At 46.1% G+C, this 22,986-nt stretch overlaps 1 protein-coding gene across 1 annotated transcript; it reads left to right on the top strand.

Annotated features, from left to right (window-relative positions):
* Nucleotides 1-13,746: 13,746 nt before the first annotated feature.
* Nucleotides 13,747-15,173, top strand: LOC133907947 (U-box domain-containing protein 21-like). The gene has a single exon (XM_062350079.1). It carries the CDS (start codon nt 13,801-13,803, stop codon nt 15,130-15,132), a length of 1,332 nt encoding a protein of 443 aa, XP_062206063.1. The 5' UTR covers nt 13,747-13,800; the 3' UTR covers nt 15,133-15,173.
* Nucleotides 15,174-22,986: the final 7,813 nt, after the last annotated feature.

Here is a 22,986-nt window from a genome sequence, read left to right as displayed (position 1 = left end):
CGCGCAGCTCCTGGATGCGCTCCAGCACCGGCTTCAGCCTCGCGTCTTCTGGCGGCGGCGCCTCCCATGTCGACCTTCGAGGTTCCGCCGCCGCCTCTGGCAGTTCGAGGCGCTCGTGGGGGTCGATGTCGACGAAGAACCAGTCCCGTCGCCACTCCTCCCACTTGCTGCGCAGCACCTGGGGAATGTAATGATCCCCCAGGCCGTCCCGAAGCCGAAGGTTGCAGTACCCCACGACGTCCGCCGTGGAGTGCCCCCTCTTCTTCCCCACCGGCCGAAGGATGAAGAAATGGCGAAGCAGCGTCGCCGAAGGCGCCACCCCCACGAACATCTCGCAGAGGTGCACGAAGATCGCCAACACCACGACGGAGTTGGGACTTAGGTGCACCAATTGGATGCCGTAGGTCTCCAGCACTTGCAAGAAGAAGGTGGAGAACGGCGGCACCAACCCCGCCGCCACGAAAGATGTGAAGAGGACGATCCGCCCGGGGACGGTCGTCGCCGGCGTCAGGCTCACCGGCGTCACCACCACAGCTCCCTCTTGCCCCTCGGGCACCAGCAACTTCCTGATCTTGTCCGCCGCCTCCTCGTTCCTCAGACGAGACTCCGGCAAGATGCTGTCCGAAGCCTTGTCCCGGTGGCCTCCTCCGACCCTCGTCATCTCGGCAAGAGTGGAGGTGTTTTGGTGGTGGAAAAAGGGAAGAAAGGGTGCTCCGGTCGCCTGAGAATTTCCAAAGGGCTTCGGAGCACGAAGAAAGCAAGAGCAGGAGTGCAAGAAGGCGTAAAGAGGGGGACGGACCGATCCTTTCCCCCTTTTATATCTCAAAGTTCAAAAATTGCCGCCCAACGGTTCGCTCGGCGAAGCGTCGCCTCGATCGACGCAACCACCAGGCGAATCTCGCGCCGATCGTGCGGCGTCAGCGGCTGCCAGGCGTATTTTCCTCGATCTGCGCGGCGGCCGCGCGTGCCGCCCGTACGGTCGTCATACCCTTCGGAAGTTGTGTGGACACGCGTCCACTCGTTTTCCCGCTGGGTCGTGCTTGAGGTCTGGGTCCGCAAGGGCCACCTCCCGAAAGCCTGCCATGTGGCGTCTACACCAGCCTCGGCCTCGGCCGCGACGAAGGGCCCATCCACAGTATCTGTCCCGTCGCCTACCAATGGGCCCGGGGGCTACTGTCGGTGTATCGGGAACCAGGGGTCCCTGAGTCCCAAGACCAGGCCGGCCGTCCGTCACGTGTCACCATCCCGCGAGGTCCCCCCTGCAGGATGAGAAGAATCTAAGTTCCGGGAGAAGGTGCTCGGGGCCGCAGCCTCTGGTTCCCGAGCACCCCAGTTCCCCGATGACCCGCAGAGTCCAAGTACCGGGAAGAAAGTGCTCCGAAGGGTTCCCACTCACCCCCGAGTACCATAGTCCCCTGATGATCCAAACAGCCAAGTGCTCGGGAGAGAGTGCTCGGGGCTGCACGTGGCAGCCCCCGAGGACTCGGTTCCCCAAAGTTCCTACCAAAGTGCTCGGGAGAGGGTGCTCGGGGCTGCACGTGGCAGCCCCCGAGGACTCGGTACCCCGAAGGTCTTACCGAAGTACTCGGGAGAGAGTGCTCGGGGCTGCACGTGGCAGCCCCCGAGGACTCGGTGCCCCGAAGGGTCCTACAGGAGTGCTCGGGAGAGAGTGCTCAGGGCTGCACGTGGCAGCCCCCGAGCACTTGGTTCCCCGAAGGTTCACGCAGGATCGCCCGACGACCCGAAGGGTCCCCTCGGCGGGGTGTCAGCCAGTCAAAGGTCCAATACCGCATTTAATAGGCACGCGCGGCCTGACATCCTGACATCCTGACATTCTCAGCTGCCCACACCCTAGTGTCAGACCCTTCCATGCTTTGACAGGGGGGCGTGGGTCCATTAAATGCACGGGTCCCATCCCGTATCATCCGGGTGCCTCGGGATAACGTTGCTAGGATCGAAGAGCTCCGCCTGCCACCCTGCCCTGACAGAAGAACAAGACATGGTGGGCGCACCGGACGCCTCTTTGGCTGCCCGGTGGGCCCTCTCAATGGCACCGGAGGACGCCCACAGTGGCAGGTGGTCGGATGCGCACCGCATTTTTCCACCGCCCCTGTCACTTCGCCAAGATGGAATGATGACACCTTTCTCCGTGGCGCCTTGGCACTCGCACCCCCTCTTTCCCATTCAGGATAAGTCAAGGTCGGCGTGTGTATAAAAGGAAAGGATGGAGAACACATGAAGACACGGAAAAAAAAAGTTCACGGGCAATAGAGAAAAGAAAGACAGGCGATACGAACAGGATAGAAGAGGCGCAAGTTCAGGCGAAGGCGAAGTCTGATAAAAAAGAAGACAGTGAACTAGAACACGGAAGCCTCAAGCTCTCTGTAGGCAACACACCCTTGTAACCAGATACATCCTTGAAGAATTCCCTTCAAGGAAAGATATTACACACACAGGAGTAGGGTGTTACGCCCCCGCGCGGCCCGAACCTGTCTAAACTTCGGTGCATCTATCTCTTTTTTGCACTAGGTCGGTCATCCCCCACCACCAGCCATTGCATTTATTTCCGTTTTCATTTGTTTCCCCGACGAGCTCGTTCAGGATCATCCCCCCGGCCGAATTTTTAAAAAGGGGTCTCTCGGGATCCCTGCGACAGGAGTTCATCCTCTGACAAAGGCCATATTCAACTAAAAAGCCACAATTCCAGGCGAGTTCGGCCGAGGCGGCAGCGATGGATCAAGGCGACTTGGGCATGATCTCGGCGGGTTTTGCTTGGGGAAAACCTAGAGGGGCGGTCAGGGTTATATAGGCGGCACGAGAGGGTCTCGGGGCGCAATGGACTTTCAGGTGATGTCGATTCCAACTCGGATTCGGCGGCGCTATGAAGTCGACTCGGAGACGACGACCGGGGCGGAGGCGTAAATCGGCGGGGCGTTTTCAGGCGGAGGGAGATGGAGGGTGGGCTGGCACGACTGCTGAGCTAGGCCGGGAGCAAACCCACGCAGGTAGAGCGGCGAGCGGGAGGGAAAAAGTGGGCCGGCTGGCTAGCTGGGCCGAAGGGAGGGAGAGAAAGGGGTTAGGCCCGGGTAGCTATAGGTTTTTCTTCCTTTTCTTTTCTTTTCTAAATTCTATCTCTTTTGAAAAGCAAAACAAAGCAAGGCCAAATTCAACTAAAAAGCCACAATTCAAAACCAAACAAAATCAAAGAAACCCTAGATGCCTAATAACTGCATGAATGCATATAATAAAAATACAGCCTATGTCAATATGGATTTACTTTTAGAAAATAGGTTTTATCCTATGCTATTTATTTAAACTCAAATTAAATCTAGGAAAATTTTAGGAATTTGAAAAAATTGAAAACTAGGGTGTTGCATTGGTGCCGGACGATCAAGGAGGCTGGGCGGAGTGTAGGGTGATCCTAGTTGTACACGTGGAGAGCAGGCAAAGCATGGAAAGGTGGATGAAGATGGCGTGTTGACAAAGTCAATCGAAAGGGATGCCGGTGCAAGTGACAAGGCGGCCAGAGGGATCGGGAGCTGGAGAGACTTGTCGGCTATCAAGATCGTAAGATGGAGTACACGCGTCGACATCGGATCACTTGCTTACGGTGTAAGCAAGTGACGGTGAGTCACGCTTTGAGAAGCGTGCAAGACGGTTTCGTGGTTTTGCATCAAAACAGTGGGAAGAGTGCAAGTGCATGTGGTATCATCGTGAAGCTTGCGTCGAGACAAAGCTAAGTCATGAAGGCACCACGGTCATTCGATAGACGTGGAGAAAGATGAATGAAAATGCCCTTAGTGGTAAGTAGGAGTGTATTGGAAGAGATGAGCATTTTAGGAACAATCTAGGAAACTTAGAGGTCAAGAAACCTAGGTTATAAATAGAGGGGGAGGGTTGGTTGAGCCATTTGAGCCATCCGTTTGAGAGTTGTGTGCTAGGGTTTTAAGAGAGGGAGAGTGGAGTGCTTAGCCTATGTATTAGGTGAGAGCTTTTGTATACAAAAATATTTTGTAATCCGTTGAAAAAAGGGGGTTCCCCTGCAAGAAATGAAGTTTATGTTTCCTCTTGTGCTTATGTTCATCTCCTTTTAGTTTCCCTCTATTGGCTCGCTTGCTTGGTTGCAAGTTTCTCAGTTTCTGTTGCAATTTTTGTTTTTGTTTGAAAGTTGAAATTTTTCACCATGTTGAATTGGTTCTTCATGTTGCTAGAGGCATAAAATTTATATTCATAATTGGTTTTGAATTCCCTTGCCTCTAAATTATCAACTTGAAGAGTTTCTTCACCCGGTGACTATCTCCTGGGATTTAAGTATTTCTTTCTCAAATTGCAAGTTTTTGTGTACGATGATGCATGGATTGATTTTCAATGGAACCTAGTATTCAATTCTATTCATGAGAGCCATGCTTTCTTAGAGGATCGTTTGGTGCAACGTGTTTCTCTTGAGTTTTGTTTCTGCATGTTATTTTGAGGTGCGTTGGGTGAAAGAATAGGAGAAGGTCATCCAAAAATTTGGTGAGGCGCCTATTCACCCCCCCTCTAGTCATCATTCTCGGTCTCACAATTGATATCAGAGCTGAGTTTGATCACTTGTTGACCTTAACTGGCCTTGTGATCCGTAAGCGACAATGTAGAGACATGTGAAGATCTCTTTCTTTGAAGGTCGTGATTTTTCGTACTGGAAGGTGCGCATGGAGGCTTATCTCTTAAGACAAGGAAGTGCTATATGGGAGATTGTAGACTCCAATTATGAAATTCCTATCGCTTGTACTTATCAGGCCCAGATTGAACAATACGAAGCCAACAACAAGGCTAGAAATATATTGTTCACCAGCCTGAGTCGTAATGAGTTTGATAGAATTCAGCACCTCCATACTGCTACAGAGATCTGGTCTACTCTTAGTGTCTTTTATGAGGGAACCAACCAGATCAAGGCTCGACACGTACAATCAGGAATATCAGATGTTTGTGCAGAACCCCGGAGAGTCTTTGGATACTATGTTTGCTAGATTTGATGAAATTGTTAGCAATCTTAAATCTACTGAGGTTTTGCTTTACTCTCATCATGAGAGGGCGATCAACCTTCTCTATGCTCTTGGCCGTAGCATATGGGAAGTAAAGATCTTGAACATTGAGGAGTCATCTAGTTATGACACATTAATTTGTGATGACTCTTCAGCAAGCTCAATTTCACTGAGATAGCCAAGGCGGCTAGGATAGGTCTTAGAAACCCCCTGTCTTTGAACATGGCATTGGTTTCAGGACCTAGTGGTGGCAATCAGGCAGGAATTGGATTTTCTTGTGTTAATACTTCACCTTGTGGATTTGCTTTGTCTTCCTTGGTCTTTCTCATAGAGGAGCAGGTGGATGTGCTTGACCATGAGGATCTTGCATTGATTGTGAAGAAGTTCACCCACTTCTACAACAACCGGCGAGACTGGAGGAGGGGTGGTCCTTGTGCCTGTTTTGAGTATGGTGACACAAAGGATGTTGAAGTGAAAGCCAAGCACATTCAAGAGCTAGAGTCTAGATTAGATTGTGCTAAATGTTCTAAGAATGTGCAGCCAAACTGTTCCACTTGCATAGTCCTTAGGGACAAACTCAGTTGGGGTTAGAGGGCAGGTTCAGAAGCTCATGGCCGAGAATGAGTACCACCTTTCTCTTGTGGAGAAGTGCTCAGAAGGCAAGGGCAAAATGGATTTGATCTTGGTCAAGACCAAGATGTGTGCTGATAAGGCAAGTTTGGCTCTCGGGTTAGGTTTTGAGAGGGTAGCTTACAATGAGGTTGGCAAGACTGTTTTTACCTCACCTACCACCCTAGAAGCTGAAAAGTCTAAAATCAATGCTACACCACAACCCATTAAGAAGAAACTCATACCATAACCCACCAAGAAGAAACCCACACCACAACCCAAGAGAGCTCAACAGCCTAAGATGAGAGCCCCTGTGAGAGTCTAGAGTGACCGGCAATCGAGTTCTCGAGAGACGCTACCATTGCACCTACTGCCAAAGAGAGGGTCACCTAGTTGGGTTTTGCTTTTGCTGTAGGAGAGATGAGCGGTGTGAGTGGGAGTGGAGTACTCGGGACATGTACCGCCCCTCTTTTGGTGTATATGAGCATTTTTCTCGCTCTTACTCACGAGTCTCTAGCGCTCTTCAGTTTTCTCCTAGATGTGGTGCACGACGTGGATCTTACCATGACTCATATGGTTTTGGTTCACGTGTCAGAGGCTTTGAGCCACAACGCTTTTGCTGTCCATATTTTCCTCTTTGTGGTACTCACCCCCAGCGTACTAGTGTTGATATGCATGCCCCTGCTTTAACTGCGTCAGGACGGATGACCCATTACTGGATTCCCAAGAGGTTTCTGTCTAACCCCAGTACTGAGCCATCTGCCTACTGCTCTTTTCATATGTAGGTGGCAGGAGGAGGCTTGGAGAACAAGTGGCTCATCGACTCCGGTTGTTCGCGCCATATGACCAGAGATGCATCATGTTTCTTTAGCCTCACCCCAACGAAGCGGCACGAGTACATCACATTCGGGGATAATAGAAAGGGAAGGGTGAAGGCCAAAGGTATGGTAAAGGTGAATGAGAATTTTACTCTAAAAAATGTGGCTTTGGTGGAGCATCTGAGATACAATTTGCTTTCTGTATCTTAGTTGTTGGATGAGGACTTGGAAGTGCGCTTCAAGCGTGATGCTTTTGAGTTCTTAATTCCTCAAGCACTTTGGTTTGTCGAATTTCTCGAGTTGGGAGAGTTTTTGAAGCCGATTTTTCTGAGCTTCATGGTTCTTCTCAGTGTTTATCTGCACAACCTTCTTCTGGGATTTGGATGTGGCATAAGAGGTTAGGGCACATGAGTTTTGATTTGCTCTCATGGTTGAGTGCCCTAGGCTTGATCTGAGGATTGCCCAAGCTCAAGTTTAAGAAGAACCTTGTTTGTGATCCTTGTCGGCATGGCAAGATGGTTATCGCCTCTCACTCACTAGTCAATCTAGTGATGATTGAATGAACGGGAGAGCTTCTCCATATGGACACTATTGGTCCTTCTCGAGTTCGTTCAGTGGGTAAGAAGTGGTATGTACTTGTCATTATTAATGACTACTCTCGCTACACTTATGTCTTCATTCTTGTGAGTAAGGATGAAGTGTTCTCCCACTTTTGAAGATTAGCTTTGAGATTGTTCAAGGAACTCCCTAATGCATTGAAAGCAATTCATAGTGATAATGACACCAAATTAAAGAACTATCTTTTTGATGCTTTCTGTCTTGAACAAGGCATTGAGTATTAATTTTCTGTCCCACGCCTTTCTCAGCAGAATGGCGTGGTTGAAAGGAAGAATCAAACTTTGGTTGAGATGGCTAGGACGATGCTTGATGAGCATAGGACTCTTAGAAATTTTTGGGCAGAGGCTATTAGCATAGCTTGCTATATCTCCAATCGGATTTCCTTGCGCTTGATTTTGAATGTGACTTCTTATGAGTTGCGCTTTGGGAGGAATCTGAAGGTTTCTCACTTGAGAGTATTTGGCTACCGGTGCTTCATCCTAAAACGTGGCAATCTTAACAAGTTCGAGTTGCGTTCTTTCGATGGAATTTTCTTGGAGTATTCTCTTCATAGTCATTCTTACAGGGTTTATAATCTTGACACTAACACCATCATGGAATCTTGTGATGTAACATTTGATGAATCAACCCCTTGTGCTAGTACTGCTTTCGAGTGTGTAGGTGACCAAGAAATCTGTGAAAGTATCTTTGTAGATGGCGACCTTCTAGCTCTCGGTGATGATGAGAATGATCCACTACTTCCTGCTATCACACCTGCTTCAGAGCTAGCTTCTGCTTCTTCTACACTGGTAGAGGGTCCTGTAGCCTCTACTTCTACTTTAGAAGCTTTTGAGCCTACACCAACATCGTTTGAGGGGGAGATCGTCTCACAGCGTGAGGCCCCTCAACACATTCAACGGAGACACCCTCCACAAATAATAGTGATCTCAATGAAAGGGTAGCGAGGTCCAAGTCTGCTCAACATGTTCATTTTACTAATTTTGCATTTGTTGCATCTTTTGAGCTCCATGATGTTGGACACGCTCTTTCTGATTCAAATTGGGTCAATACCATGCACGAAAAACTATAAAACTTTGAGAGAAACCAAGTTTAGGCCCTTGTAAAGCCACCCTAAATATCCATACCATAGGCACCAAATGGGTTTTCAAAAACAAGTAAGGGGAGGATGGGTATGTAGTTAGAAACAAAGCTAGACTTGTGGCCCAGGGTTTCAATCAAATAGAGAGGATAGACTTTGGAGAGACCTTTGCATCAGTAGCTAAACTAGAAGCCATTATGATCCTCCTTGCATTTGCTGCATCCTAGGGTTTCAAGTTGTACTAAACGGATGTCAAGAGTGCTTTCCTAAATGAGTTCATAGAGGAAGAGGTCCATGTCAAGCAACCCCTGGTTTTGAGCATCCCAAATACCCACATCGAGTATACAAGCTTCAGAAGGGTTTGTAAGGGTTTAAGCAGGCGTCTAGGGCTTGGTATGATAGGCTTAAGTCCTTCTTGTTAGAGCATGGGTATGTGATGGGATTGGTCGATAAAATATTGTTCACGTTTAGGCATGACAATAATTTTCTACTTGTTCAGATATACATGGATGGTATCATTTTTAATGGCTCTTCTCATGCACTTGTGGCCAAGTTTGCAGAAACTATGAGTAGGGAATTCGAGATGTCGATGATGGGTGAGCTTAACTTTTTCCTTGGATCAAGGTACATTCGTCCACCAGATGAAGTATACCAAGGATATGCTGAAGAAGTTCGATATGAGCGATGCGAAGCCCTTGGCAACTCCGATGGCTACCTCGACCGTACTTGATCTGGATGAAGATGGTGAGGTGGTAGACTAGCGGGAGTACAGGAGCATGATTGACTCTCTCCTGTATCTGACGGTGACAAGACCCAACATCCACTTCGCCGTTTGCTTGTGTGCTCGCTTCCAAGCATCACCAAGGACCTCTCACCGCCAAGTGGTGAAGCGCATCTTGAGGTATCTCAAACATACCTTTGAGTATGATCTTTCATTTTCTGCATCTTCTTCGCTTTCCCTTTGAGGTTTTTCGGATGCCGACTTTGCTGGTTGTAGAATTGATAGGAAGAGTACCTCCGGTAGTTATCATTTCTTGGGTACTTCTCTTGTTTGTTGGTCTTCTCGCAAGCAGTTTAGTGTTGCACAGTCAACTGCTGAAGCTGAATATGTTACTGCCATTAGCTTTTGTTCTTAGATTTTGTGGATGGTTGTTACTTTGAGAGGTTTTGGGTTAGACTTCAAGAGTGTGCCACTTTTGTGTGACAACACTAGTGCCATAAGCTTAGGCAATAACCCAGTCCAACACTCCAGAACCAAATACATAGATATGAGCTTCCACTTTTTGCGAGATCACAATGAGAAGGGAGACATTGACTTGAGATACATAGACACCCAACATTAGCTTGCCGATATCTTCACCAAATCTTTAGATGCATCCAGGTTTGCTTTTTTGAGGGGAGAGCTTGGAGTGTGTCATCCCTATGATATTGTGTGAGGAGGAGTTACCTTTGTACATACTCTATCTTATTGTTTTTACATTTGCATTGCATCTCATCTTGTAAAATAATCACAGTAGTTGAGCTTTGACTTGTATGTTTTTAGCATTTTCAATTACTAGTCATGAATTTGGACTAAGTTGAGTAGTTGTGCGGAGCAATCTTTTAATCTTAGGCTCCTCTTGATGCTTTGATATAAAACATTTCAAGCAAGTTAGCTTTCCTAAAGATGACATTTGGCAATTTTATGAATCATGTAGACTATGAAATGTTACATTCTTGATCACCATGTTCGTAATTACTTTGGTTTAGTCAATGCTTGTGTTAAGGCTAGTTTGATGAATATCTTGCTCCAGGCTTCTTGGTTCAAGACAGTGGATTGAGAAATATTGCACTATATTTTCTGTCTTTGTCAAATATTTAGCTCATGATAGAATCTTGGGGATCATGTGTTCCTTGTGTCGCAAAGACACTACTTGACTTGATCTCGTGAAATCTTGATAATTTGTGCCAATTGAACAATTTTGAACAATCAAGTCTCTTGTGCTAAGATGTGATCCAATACGGTTGTCTTGAAGCCTCGAGGTGTTTGCAGTACCCAGCCGTGCAACACTTCGCTTGGATAAGAGACATCTTGAGGATAAAATGAATCACAAAGAAATGTGCCTAAATGTTCCATTTTAATCACTTGATCTAACTAAGTCTTGATTTTATATGTGAGCATTTGCAAAGCCTATTGTCACGAATACTTGTATGCCTAGTTCGAGATTGAAGTTTGCTAGCTCTTAATGCTTGTATTGCCTCGGCACGAGTGGATGCTTATATGGTGGTCACTTTTAACACGATTTGGCTATGTGAACTTAAATGCGCCAGCAGTTCTTCAGGATTAGCTTGTAAAGCTTCATGCTCTTATGTAACTGTCTCTTTTTTAGCCTTTATGCAATTGTGAGCTCCACAGTCTACTCTCCATAGCCCCTTGATGTTTCTACCTTTTGCAAATGGTGATATACTTGTGGAAGCTTATTAGGATTGCATGTTCATGCATTGTATGGTCTTTTGTTCTTGATGTTTGCATTGTCAAAGGGGGAGAAATAATAAAATATGCACTAAACCACAAAGAAGAATCATCTAGCACAATGAAAGAAGAATCTTGCATAATGAAATTGTGCATTCATCAAGGGGAGTATTTGAGCTTTTATTGTGCTTTTTAGGTTTTTAGCTTGTTTTTGCTTTCCTTCGGGTTTATGCAATCTTTCTTATACCAAGTGACATCTTTTGCTCTTTCTTGAAGCTTTTTGGTCACTTGGATGAGCTTCGCTTGTTGAATTTTTTCAAATCAAAATTTTTGTGCTTTGTGAGTTGTCAATGCATTCATCAAGGGGGAGATTGAGAAACCAAGTTGAAATGTACCTTGGTTTATATGTGATGAGTGATTGACAAAGTTGGAGATTTGGGTGATTTTTGGGATTGCATGAGCATGTCTATGTATTACAATTGTGATCATGACTAACCAAAGTTGCAGAGAAAAAATAGAGTTGGAATGTTTGTCTCTGAGCCAGGAAATTTGTTGTCACCGGATGGTCCGGTGTTACAATGGGAAGTTGGGCACGCCAGACTTATTTTTCTAGAGAGGTTGCAAAGCATGCCTGGTAAGGATATACACACCGGATGGTTCGGTGATTGGATTTGTGAGCATCGGATGCTTCACCGGAGCATTCTCCAGAAGGTTTAAAGAGCAGGAAGAGATATGCACACTAGATGGTTCGGTGCTTGTACTGAGGGTGACACCGGATCATCTGGTGTTCACGTTTTCTGTATGATGCGTTTCAACAGGGATTTTGATGATGGCTAACTGGACTTTGTGCTTAACTATGGAGTTGAAGATACGTGTTTGCTTGTCTAATGTTGAAATTATGGAGTTGGAGATACTTGTGCAAGTGATGGATGAAACTTGATGGTCGACGGCGGGATGATCAGGGCTAAACAGCGTGCTTGGTGCCGGACGATCAAGAAGATCGGACGGAGTCAAGGGTGATCCTAGCTGTACACATGGAGAGCAGGCAAAGCATGGAAAGGCGGATGAAGACGACATGTTAACCAAGTCAAGCGAAAGGGATGCCGGTGCAAGTGACAAGGTGGCCTGAGGGATCAGGAGTGAGAGAGACTTACCGGCGGTCAAGATTGCAAGACGGAGTACACGCATCAATATCGGATTGCTTGCTTAAGGTGTAAGCAGATGGTAGTGAGTCATGCTTTGAGAAGCGTGCAAGGTGGTTTCGCGGTTTGGCCTCAAAATCGTGGGAAGGGTGCAAGTGCACGTGGCATTATCGCGAAGCTTGCGTCGAGACGAAGCTAAGTCATGAAGGTGCCACAGTCGTTCGATGGACGAGAAAAAAGATGGACGAAAATACCCTTGATGGTAGGTAGGAGTGTATTGGAAGAGAGGGGTATTTTGGGAACAAACTAGGAATCTTATGGGTCAAGGAACCTAGACAATAAATAGAGGGGAGGGCTGGTTGAGCCCTTTGAGCCATCCATTTGAGAGTTGTGTGCTAAGGTTTTAGGAGAGGGGAAGAGGAGTGCTTAGCCTATGTATTAGGTAAGAGATTTTGTATGCAAAAATACTTTGTAATCTGCCAAAAATAGGGTGTTCCTCTGCAAAAATAAAGTTTAGATTTCCTCTTATGCTTGTATTCATCTACTTTTAGTTTCCCTTTATTGGCTCCTTTGCTTGGTTCCAAGTTTCTTAGTTTTCGTTGTAATTTTCATTTTTATTTGAAAGCTGAAATTTTTCATCATGTTGAGGTGGTTCTTCATATAACTAAAGGCATAAAATTCACATTTAGAATTGATCTTGAATTCTCTTGGCTCTAAATAATCAATTTGATAAGTTTCTTCACCCAGTGACTATCTGCTTGGTTTTAAGTATTTCTTTCTCAAATTACAAGCTTTTGTGTGCGATAACGTATGTATCGGTTTTCAATGGAACCTAATGTTCAATTCCATCTATGAGAGCCGTGTTTTCTTAGAGGATCGTTTGGTGCAACGTATTTCTTTTGAGTTTTTGCTTCCGTATGTTATTTTGAGGTTCGTTAGGTGAAAGAATAGGAGAAGACTATCCAAAAATTTAATGGGACGTCTATTCATCTCCTCTAATTATCATTCTCGATCTCACAATGTATGACTCCTTCTATATACTGAAATCATCATGACACGATGTTTCATCAATGCCTCTACATTTTTTATATGTATCTTTAGACTCATAAGCGAAACTGGTTAACATTTCTGAAAGTCATGACATGTCGTCCAATCATGCCACATTGGTGAAAACCAGTCTCGGTTACTACATCGTGAACTCGAGGGGGAAAATGAAACCATGGTGAAATCCCTAGTGGGGTTTTGCTTAGAAATAACGTATATATAGGAGTGAAAGTCAAATCACAAGTGGTTTAATCGGGGGTGTATGCAATTTTTCTAAAATTTAAATCAAGAAATACATTTGCATCATATAATCAGGGCCGGTCCTGAGATTTTAGTGGTCCAGAACGAAACTAAAAATAAGATCTCATTGAATTGAAATATCAAAAATTAATTAATATATAAATTGTAAAGATAATATTCGCTGTGTCCGTCACTGAATCCGATCGCACGAGAAGAAGTAATCTCATCACTTCTCAGTGCACGAGAAGATTGCTAATTTATATTGTTGCTAACCTGTTGTAAAAGAATCAAAATAGCAAATCTGCTTCTTTTAGTTTGACCAAAAGCCAAAACCCATATATAATCATATAACTGCGGCCGTCGATGGATTGGAATTCAGAAAGTTGTAATTTGTTAGATCATAAGTAGTAGTGTATATATATATATACCTCTGGGTCTTGAGGGCCTGGGGGCGTGCTTACCCCCTCTGGGGCCGGCCTGCCTCTAATTTAGACACAGGGGTAAAATAAAGTAAAAAAAATATCAGTTATCTATTAACGCCTAAGTGGAGATAGTAAAACAAACTTTAGGACTGCACCGAAAGCAGCTATCACCGGTTCCGATCCCAACTTGGACTCCGACGTTTTACGCCTTCAAACGTTCAACGCTCCGAGTCCGAGCTTTACATAAATAGCCGCGCGCGCGCGCTCGCTCGCACACGGCTCCTCCATTGATCCACTCCAACAACTCGGACACCTCCTCAACGAACGACCTCTCTCCGTCTCCAACTTGATCCATGTCGTTGCTGCTGTCGAGGCGGGCGGCCGCGAAGGAGGATGCGCCGGACGTCCCGCCGGAGTTCCGGTGCCCGATCACGCTGGACATGATGCGTGACCCCGTCGTCGGGGCAACAGGCATCACCTATGACCGCGCGGCCATCGAGGCCTGGCTGCTTGTGCGCTGCACGTGCCCCGTCTCCCACGGCGAGCTCCGCGCTGATGACCTCATCAGCAACCACACCCTCCGACGTCTCATCCAGGCTTGGTGCACCGCCAACCGCTCCCGCGGCGTCGAGCGGGTCCCCACGCCACGGGCAAACGCCACGCCTGCGCATGCTGCGGACGCCGTCGCAGAGGTCGAGAGCGCCGCGAGCGCTGGCAACGCGGAGCGGTGTGCAACGGCTGCGCGCGCGGTCAGGCGCCTCGCCAAGGAGGCCGGCCGCACCCGTCGGTGCCTCGCGTCGGCCGGGGCCGCGCGAGCGCTCGCCAAGGCATTCACATCCTTTTCGGACGCCGCCGCCGCCAGCAACGTCCTCGAGGACGTCCTGGCGGCGCTGGTGCTCGTGATGCCGATGGACGAGGAGGCCATCGCGGTTGTCGGCTCGTCGAGCGCGTCCGTGGCGTGGCTCATCACTGCAGCCGCGAACGGTGACCCACGGAGGAGGCTGCAAGCGGTGGTCGTGCTCAGAGAGATCGTCACATGCGCATGCAACGGTGGCGGCGCGGGCGTCATCGATCTGAGCGCGAACGTCGTGGCCGTCGTGGAGGTGGTGGTCAGGACGATCAGGGGCTCCATGTGCCCACAGGCTACTAAGGCGTGCCTGGTCGCCGCCTACCACCTCGCGCGCGCCGACGACGGCACCGCGACGCTCCTCGTGGCGGCAGGGCTCGTGTCGGTGCTCATCGAGCTCCTGGTCGACGCCAACCGGAGCACAGCAGAAACAGCACTTGCTGCGCTCGACGCGGCGCTGGCATCCAGCGACGGCAGGGCGCGAGTCAGGGCCGACGCGCTCGCCGTGCCAGTGCTCGTCAAGAAGATGTTCCGCGTGTCCGACACGGCCACCGAGCTCGTTGTGTCATCATTGTGGCGCATCTGCAGGAAATGCCTTGACGACGACGAGGATGGGACAACAGCGGCAGCGAGGCGGCTCCCCGTCCTCGAGGCGCTGCAGGTTGGCGCGTTGCAGAAGCTGGTGTTGCTCCTGCAGGTCGGGTGCAGGGAGGAAACGAAGGAGAAGGCCACTGAGCTGCTGAGGTTGATGGTCAGGTATCAGGCCAGAGGGGAGTGCATTGACACCATGGATTTCAGAGGGCTCAAGAGGAGAGACAATGCAATTTTGATTAGATAGTTTTTTAATATAAGCATAAGAAAAAGGTTTTATTTGGACACTTAGATATGCAAAAGGTGGGAAAATGTACATAAATATAGCACAGCTAATATTTATAATATTATTTTTGAAGATTTTCTTATATATGAAGATTATTCGGTATCATTCTGAAGAAAACAAATGGATATCAACATCTGTGGATGAACCGCTAAATCCAACCTCTCGTATAACAAAGGACAATATTAACAACAACCTTCAAGAGCATTGTTGCCAGAATCTCATTCCTATCATACGATTCTACGATCACTGTAGACCAGACTGATTTTACAGTTCTAATTAGTAGAGCATACGATTTTACAATTCTAATAGTTATGATCTTACGTTTTGCGATCCTACCAAAAGACTACCGACCTGATTCAGAATTTTCGATTTGGACCACAGAATCAAATAGGCCACTCGGGCCGACCCGGCACGGGCCTAGCTCAGCACGGCCCGAAAATAGCACGGCCCGATAGGCCTGTTTACCGTAACGGACCGTGCCGTGCCGGCCCACGTGCCGTGTCGTCGGCCCAAGGCACGGTCCAGCTTCCACCGTGCCATGCCGGGCCAACCCACAGCACGGTCAGCACGACGGGTCCGGCTGGTATGGTGGAGGCACGATAGGCCAGGTCGGCACGGTGGAGGCACAACGGGCCCACCCGGCACGGTGAAGGCACGCTCGGCCCGCCAGTACTTCGAAAATAGGAAAAAATAAAACATAATAGCTAAAAAATTTCAAAAAATCAAAAAAAAAATTATAGAAAATAAATAAATAAGAGCTTTATTGATTGGTTACCTCGTTAAAAACATTTTTACTAGAAGAAAAAAAAAGTAAAACCTATCATTATGCTTCAAAAATTACATGGTTTAGAATTTTTCTTGCAATATTTAATATGCTTCCTCAAGTGTCCCGTTCCATTTGGAGATCTAACACCTAATTCATTGCTACATATATTACACTTAGCAAATCTTACATGTTCCTTGTTAATTTTTCTAAAGACCTTTTCAAAATGTTGCCACACACATGACCATGCATGCGAGTTCTTGATGTCTTGATCCATGAATTGAAATATGAAATTGATTTCTTGATGTGAAGTGGCTACTGGCTACTTGGCTCGCAACAGGAAAAGAGAGATGGGTGGCCAATGAGATCACATGGAGTTTGAGATGATATTTATAGGCCAAGATGAGAGGTGGGTGGGAGTGGGGCTGTGGGGGTCGTTTCCAAAAAAAGTAAAGAAAAAACATTAATAAAATAAAAAACTTAGAAATAATAGGTACACATAATTAATTCTAAAAATGAGTTTTATTGATAAGTTGCCTCATTAAAAACCTTTCTAGCAAAGGAAAAAACAGTATAACCCAGCTCAGAAAATTTGAAATTACACGTTCTCATCAGCATCTAGATACAAATTTTGAAATGATTCTTCAAGCTCAGTATTCTCTGTAGTGTGTTGCATTCGTGCTTCCGCTTGTTCCCAATCTTTTACTATGGTGAGTATTTCAACCATCTTACTTGACAGATTTGTTCTTCTCTCTTCGATTATCCTTCTAGTAAGACTGAAGGCAACCTTAGAAGAAACTGTAGATACATGAACTATTAACAAATCTCGCGCTAACAGTGAAAGCACTGGATAATTCGTCTTGTGCTCATGCCACCATTACAGTATGTTAAAGTTTTCTTGTTCATGGCTGATAACGTCACTGTCGATGAAGGTAGTTAGCTCCCCTCCGGATGTTGGAATTCTGGTGCTCGTAGACGATCGTGACAAAGAGTCTGAACTTCTTGATGAAGAATATGCACCAAATATTTTCCCCCACGTTGTCGTCTTCTTACTTGCTGTGGGTGCTAGTGGAGGTCGTTACAGGCGAACTCCGCCACACTTTGTTTCATATTTACTATAAACTTTGAATAACTTAGAACGAACATTAGTATAATAATTAGAATAATCGTGACCAAGAGCACCACCTAGAATTGCGAGAACTCTACAGAAAGCTGTAATTTTAGGTCTAGGATCTAAAATAAAGGCAAAGGCGTATAACAAAGGAATTTCTTTCCAATACTTTAAGAATTTAGATTTCATAGGAACTACACAATCTCTTAGAAGGTTGTCATTTTCATAGTTGTTTAAATGAGTAGCAATTTTAACAATATTATGCACTACTAAACAAGATGTTGGATAATAAACTCTTGATAAACTCACAGTTGAATCATAAAAAAAATTCAAGAAACTCCTGTATCCTTTCGGCAACATACCAATACGCTTATGTGAGTAAAGTTTGACCACCATGCTGATGGTAATGTGTATGAATAAACACACCAGATATGCTCTTATATGGTATAATATTTTTAAGCATCTAGAAAGTAGAGTTCCATCTTACCGGCATGTCCACAGCAAACTTACGTGAACGCACACCCATTGCAACACAATACTATTTATATGCTACAATTCGTTGGTTAGAGGAGTTCACAAAATATATTGCAGTACGAAAATCATCTAGGTATTGCGACAACCTCTTCAAACCGGATTTTACTATAAGATTGATAATATGACAAGCACAACATTGATGTAACAAGAAAGATTCAGCATAGGTACTAAACAACAGAGTAAGAATATTCATTGCTCTAGAATTTACACCGGCATTATCTAAAGTGATAGAAAATATTTTATTCATGAGACCAAAGTCTGCAACTACTTGAGATATTTTTTCAGCAATATTTTCACGGTATGCGCATTATCAATCAACCGAAAATCTATTATTCTCTTTTCTAATTCCCAATCATTATTAACAAAATGAGCAACCACACTAAGATAATCCTCTCTAGCCCTACCTGCCCATTTGTTCGAGGTCAAAGCAATTGAAAATGTACCTGTTTGCAACATTTCTTTTAGCTTGCTACGACATGCATTGTAGTATTTTACCATATCCCTACTAGTTGTCTGTCTAGAAACATGCGTGAACCTAGGATTATGAGCTTGCTTAATGTAATCTTCAAATGCAGCAGACTCACCGATATTGAGTGGTAGATCCACTCTTGCAATGAAGCGACGTAGCTCTTTTCGAGCATTGGCAGAGTCGTACTCCCAATGACGAACAGAGTCATCGGGGTTGTACTGCAACACCATCTGCTTCATGGCTGCTGCTTCATGGCTGCTCCACTTTTTTACTTGCAACTTGTGGCATGCCTCTTCAAGTGCCCCGTTCCACCCGAGGGCTTTGCAGATAATTCATATTTGCAAATATAACACCTAGCATACCTGACACTTACCCCATCTTTTTATTTGTAGAACCTTTCAAAGTCTTACCAAACTTCGAAAGTACTGGCTCTTGATCTTGTAGACCCGGTGCTTGGTAATGTGTGCGCATTTGTAGAGCCTGACGATGGAGGTGCTGCTGCAGCACCTGCATGTGAACCAATCGGAGGTTCACTGTTAGGTCTATCATCACCTGTCACTGTTATCAAAGGGGCCGTAGTCCTCTGTGAGTCCTTGGAGAGAAAAAATCATCATCTATTAATGTATCATGATCACCGACATCCATGATCAATGTCGAATGACACTAAAAAATTACAAATATTCAGAGTTAGAAATAATCAAGTAATAAAACTAATAATAAAATAAGACTGAACAACGATGTAAAAAAATCACCAAGATTTCTTCAACTTCAAGACAGCAGGTCAGTAGGATGACAGTTTTGGAATTGCTCGAATTTTTTTGCAACAATTCAAACTAATTTTGTCAAATTATCGCTAATTCTCAAGAACTTTGAGACAAGAATGAGAGGAGGAAACAAGAGAGAAAATGGTATTGCTGGTGTGGAATGGAAGGCCAGAGTGCTCATCTATTTATAGGTGAAAATGGTGATATTTGCAATTTTTTTTGAATTTTTTGGAGTTCAAACGGTCACAAAACGGCTATAAAATTCAAAAATATCGGATTAACAAGTTAAACGGGCCGGGACGTTAACCCGCGTGCCCCCGCATGCCCGTCGTGCCCCAGCGTGCTGACCGGGCCTGCAATGGCTACTGTTGGCCCAGCTGTGCCCGCTGGCCCGTGCCCCGCGCACTAGGCCGTGCCGTGCCGTGCTGGCCCGGCCATGCCTCTTGGGTCGCCGCGTGCCCGGGCCATGCCGTACCGGCCCAAAATATCTGGGCCGGGCCGGGCCGGCCTGCCGTGCCGCACGCTCGACCCAGGCACGGCCCGAGGCTTCGTGCCGTGCCGGCCCGGCCCATCTACGTTTGGGTCGGGCCGTGCTTGGGTTGTACCAACAGTATCGTACCTCGGACCGGCCCATATTACACGACCCATTTGAACATCTTTAATTTGGACAACCTTGTTCAAAAGATTTGTGGACTAAATGCGCAAGGGTTTGCACGAGTGCTACCTCAAGAATTTGGCAGGATTCTGATGTTTGTCCTTATTATCAGCCTCTTGTCATTCTTTCATAATCATAGACCCAAGATTTTGATATATTATCAGTTTTCCATCTAACCTTTCAACAAATACAGATAACATTCTATACTCGTGATTTCTAAAATATTTTCCAGTTTTTGCTCTTTCAATGTTCAGTCTAATTACAGTAAACTGAGAGTTCAGTTTCAGTCTATGTTCATTAATTTGCTATGTTTATTTTTTAGTGCCTTTCAATATCGTCTGTAAAACAGTACTTTTCTACATGCTACAATTTGTGTATACGATTCAAAGTCATGGATAATGACGAAGGCCATTCTTCGTTCAAACAAATATGCTTGGAGTAGTCCGCGAATCCAGTCAATGGCAACATCATCACTTCTGTGATATGGTTCTCAAGTTATGATTCTTTATCCACTCTTCTGAACAGTTCCGCTACTTCTGTGCTGCTCCAGGCATAACCATATTTGACTGTAAGACAAAATTAGACTGGTAGCATTACAACCACTGACAAGTATAAGCACCTCACCTACCCCTCTCTTCAGAATAATCCAACTTAGAAACCAGCCTGCGGTTGTAACTCATATTGCGAAAGCAGATCGATTTAGTCCAAAACTCGCAGTTAACAATTAATCTGCTACCTCATCATCAGGAGGAATAACTCAAACTAAGTGAGCTGCATTGCTCATCATACTAGCTGTGGTCAAAACACATGGTGCTGCCGCTACAAGAAAAAACAACTAGAAAGAGCCAACAGAACAAGATATCTGCTCTTCCTACCCTTGTAGGTAGGCTGAAAGCAAACTTGGGCAAAAATGTGATCAATTCTATTTTTCTGTAGCAGTTGAACTAAGCTGTTTGCGTGAATTCACGTTGAGTTTCTAAGTTCGAAGGGAGCCTTCTTTCAGAATCCTAGCTTTTCGTTCCTGTTGTACTACACCTTCCCTATCTCTACATATCTAAATCATGTTAGCTACAATGTTCCGAGCCCTTAGATCGAGGTCCCATCGAGCCTCGGCCGTTCGATCCACTACGAGACCACCTGTCAAAGGCTCTCGACATCTCTACATATCTATACTGTGTGCCGTTCTCTCACACCTGATTGGTTAAAGTTAGCTACAATATTCCGAGCCCTCGGATCGAGGTCCCATCAAGCCTCGACCGTCCGATCCACTAGGAGAAAAGGAAAAAAAATCTTGAGACCACCCGTCAGGGGCTCTGGGCATCCCCGCGTGAAACAAATTTGATGGCGACATTCAGGCTGAGCGGCGTCGCGGCAAGACATTTCGGCTCTGGGCTCACATGAAACAAACAGGAGGACGGGTTAGAACACGAAGCGGTGAGTCCAAGGATACCGAGAACAGGCAAAGGAGCTCATTGGATAGAAGGTAGTCCAACGCGGAAGCGGGTGGCTGTGACATACAGAGCATGCACTCATGGTGTTCGATGAAATGCTAGACGTGGTAGAAGGAGAGGACATGCCGAACCGGGAGAGGACCATGGGATTCCATTTCATAGGTTGGAGAGGCAGCGACGAACACGCAGCACTGTCCTGGCGTCGGTGCTCTCGGCACAGTAGCTCGGCTTGTCCTTGTTTCTTTGCTGAGAAATCAAGTTGAAATGTGCCTTGATGAATGATTGATGTTGGTAAGCACTGTCCTGGCGTCGGTGCTCTCGGCACAGTAGCTCGGCTTGTCCTTGTTTCTTTGTTGAGAAATCAAGTTGAAATGTGCCTTGATGAATGATTGATATTGGTATTTATTTGGCTTGATAATCTTCGGTTTTTGATGAGCTTTGATGTGATTTGAATTGATTTGGGACTTTATTTGTGCATATTGATTATAGACTGTTTGGAGTTAGAGTTAGAGATATGTGTTTGCTTGTCTCATAGTGTGTAGGTGATGGATACAACTTGATGATCGACGGTGAGATGATCGAGGCCAAGCAGAGTGCTTGGTGTTGGATGATCAAAGAGGCTAGACAGAGTCAAGGATGATTTTGGCTAAATACGTGGAGGTCAAGCAAAGTATGGAAGGCAGATGGAGACGGCATGTTGACAAAGTCAAGCGAAGGGGATGCTGGTGCAAGTGACGAGGCTGCCCGAGAGATCGGGAGCGGGAGAGACTTGCCGACGGTCAGGATCGCATGATGGGGTACACACGTTGATATTGAAATGCTTGCTTAAGGTGAAAGCAAGACGGCGAGTCATGCTTTGAGTAGCGTGTAGACGGTTTCGCGGTTTGGCCTCAAAATCGTGGGAGGACTGGAGGAGTACGTGACACCATCGCGAAGCTTGCGTCAAGATGAAGCTAAGTCGTGAAGGCGCCACGACCGTCTGATGAATGAAGAAGAAAATGTGCCAAAATACTTTCGGTGGTAGATAGAAGTGTACTATAATAAAGAGATATTTTGATTAAGTTAGCTACAATATTCCGAGCCCTCGAATCGAGGTCCCATCAAGCCTCGACCGTTCGATCCACTAGGGAAAAAGAAAAAGAAAATCTCGAGACCACCAGCCGGGCGCTCTGGGCGTCCCCGCGTGAAACAAACTTGACGGCGACATTTAGGCCGAGCGGCGTCGCGGCAAGACGTTCCGGCTCTAGGCTCATGTGAAAAAAATAGGAGGACAGGTTAGAACGCGAAGCGGTGAGTCCAAGGATACTGAGAATGGGCAAGGGAGCTCACCGGAGCGGAGGTAATCCGACGAGGAAGCGGGCGGCGGTGGTGTACAGAGCATGCACTCATGGTGTTCGACTAAATGCTCGGGGGCTGGTGGCGAACTGTGGCCAAGTACACTATCAGGTTCGGGGGCTGTTGTACATGCTTGTGGTGCTAGATTGCTTAAACAAAGAATGTATCCTACACATCATACTCTTGGGATAAGTTTCACCGATACACGATATGCCAATACGGATACAGGTATGATGACAAGGCGATACGGCGATCATCCAAAAACAAGGATATCTTGATACAACAGGTATATATAAATATATATTTAATTTTTGCTAGCTAGTACATGTATCTATCAAAAAAAATAAAATATAGATACATATTTTCTCCAGCCCACTCGATGGTCCAGATGTATATATTTTTTATGAATCATGCTATAGAGAGATGATAATGGACCGATGATAAAATACATTGAGTCGCCCATTAGCATCTCTACGAGCCCACTTAGAACCTTATCTACTCCTCTCCTTCCACCACACATAGCAGCTCTCTCTTCTCTCCCATGCAAGTCCTCTCCCGTAGCAGTTCTCTCTCTCCCATAAGAGCTCTCTCTCCCTCCCATAGCAGCTCTCTCTCTACAGTAGTGGAGCATCCTATGGAAAGCAAGCTATCCTCCTCTCTTGGCGGGCGACAGCAAGAGGCAACAGTAGCTTCGTCCTGATGGATTTGTCTCAGCGACGTCCCGACGGCTTGG

The sequence above is a fragment of the Phragmites australis genome, chromosome 24 (genome assembly GCF_958298935.1).
Source record: "Phragmites australis chromosome 24, lpPhrAust1.1, whole genome shotgun sequence".
NCBI lineage: Eukaryota > Viridiplantae > Streptophyta > Magnoliopsida > Poales > Poaceae > Phragmites > Phragmites australis.
Note: the sequence above shows the minus strand (reverse complement) of the source record. Positions and strands in the feature narration are given on the sequence as shown.

Bases quoted from the DNA above. Each gene is read 5' to 3' on its own strand.
- LOC133907947 (XM_062350079.1), top strand. From the start codon at position 13,801: ATGTCGTTGCTGCTGTCGAGGCGGGCGGCCGCGAAGGAGGATGCGCCG.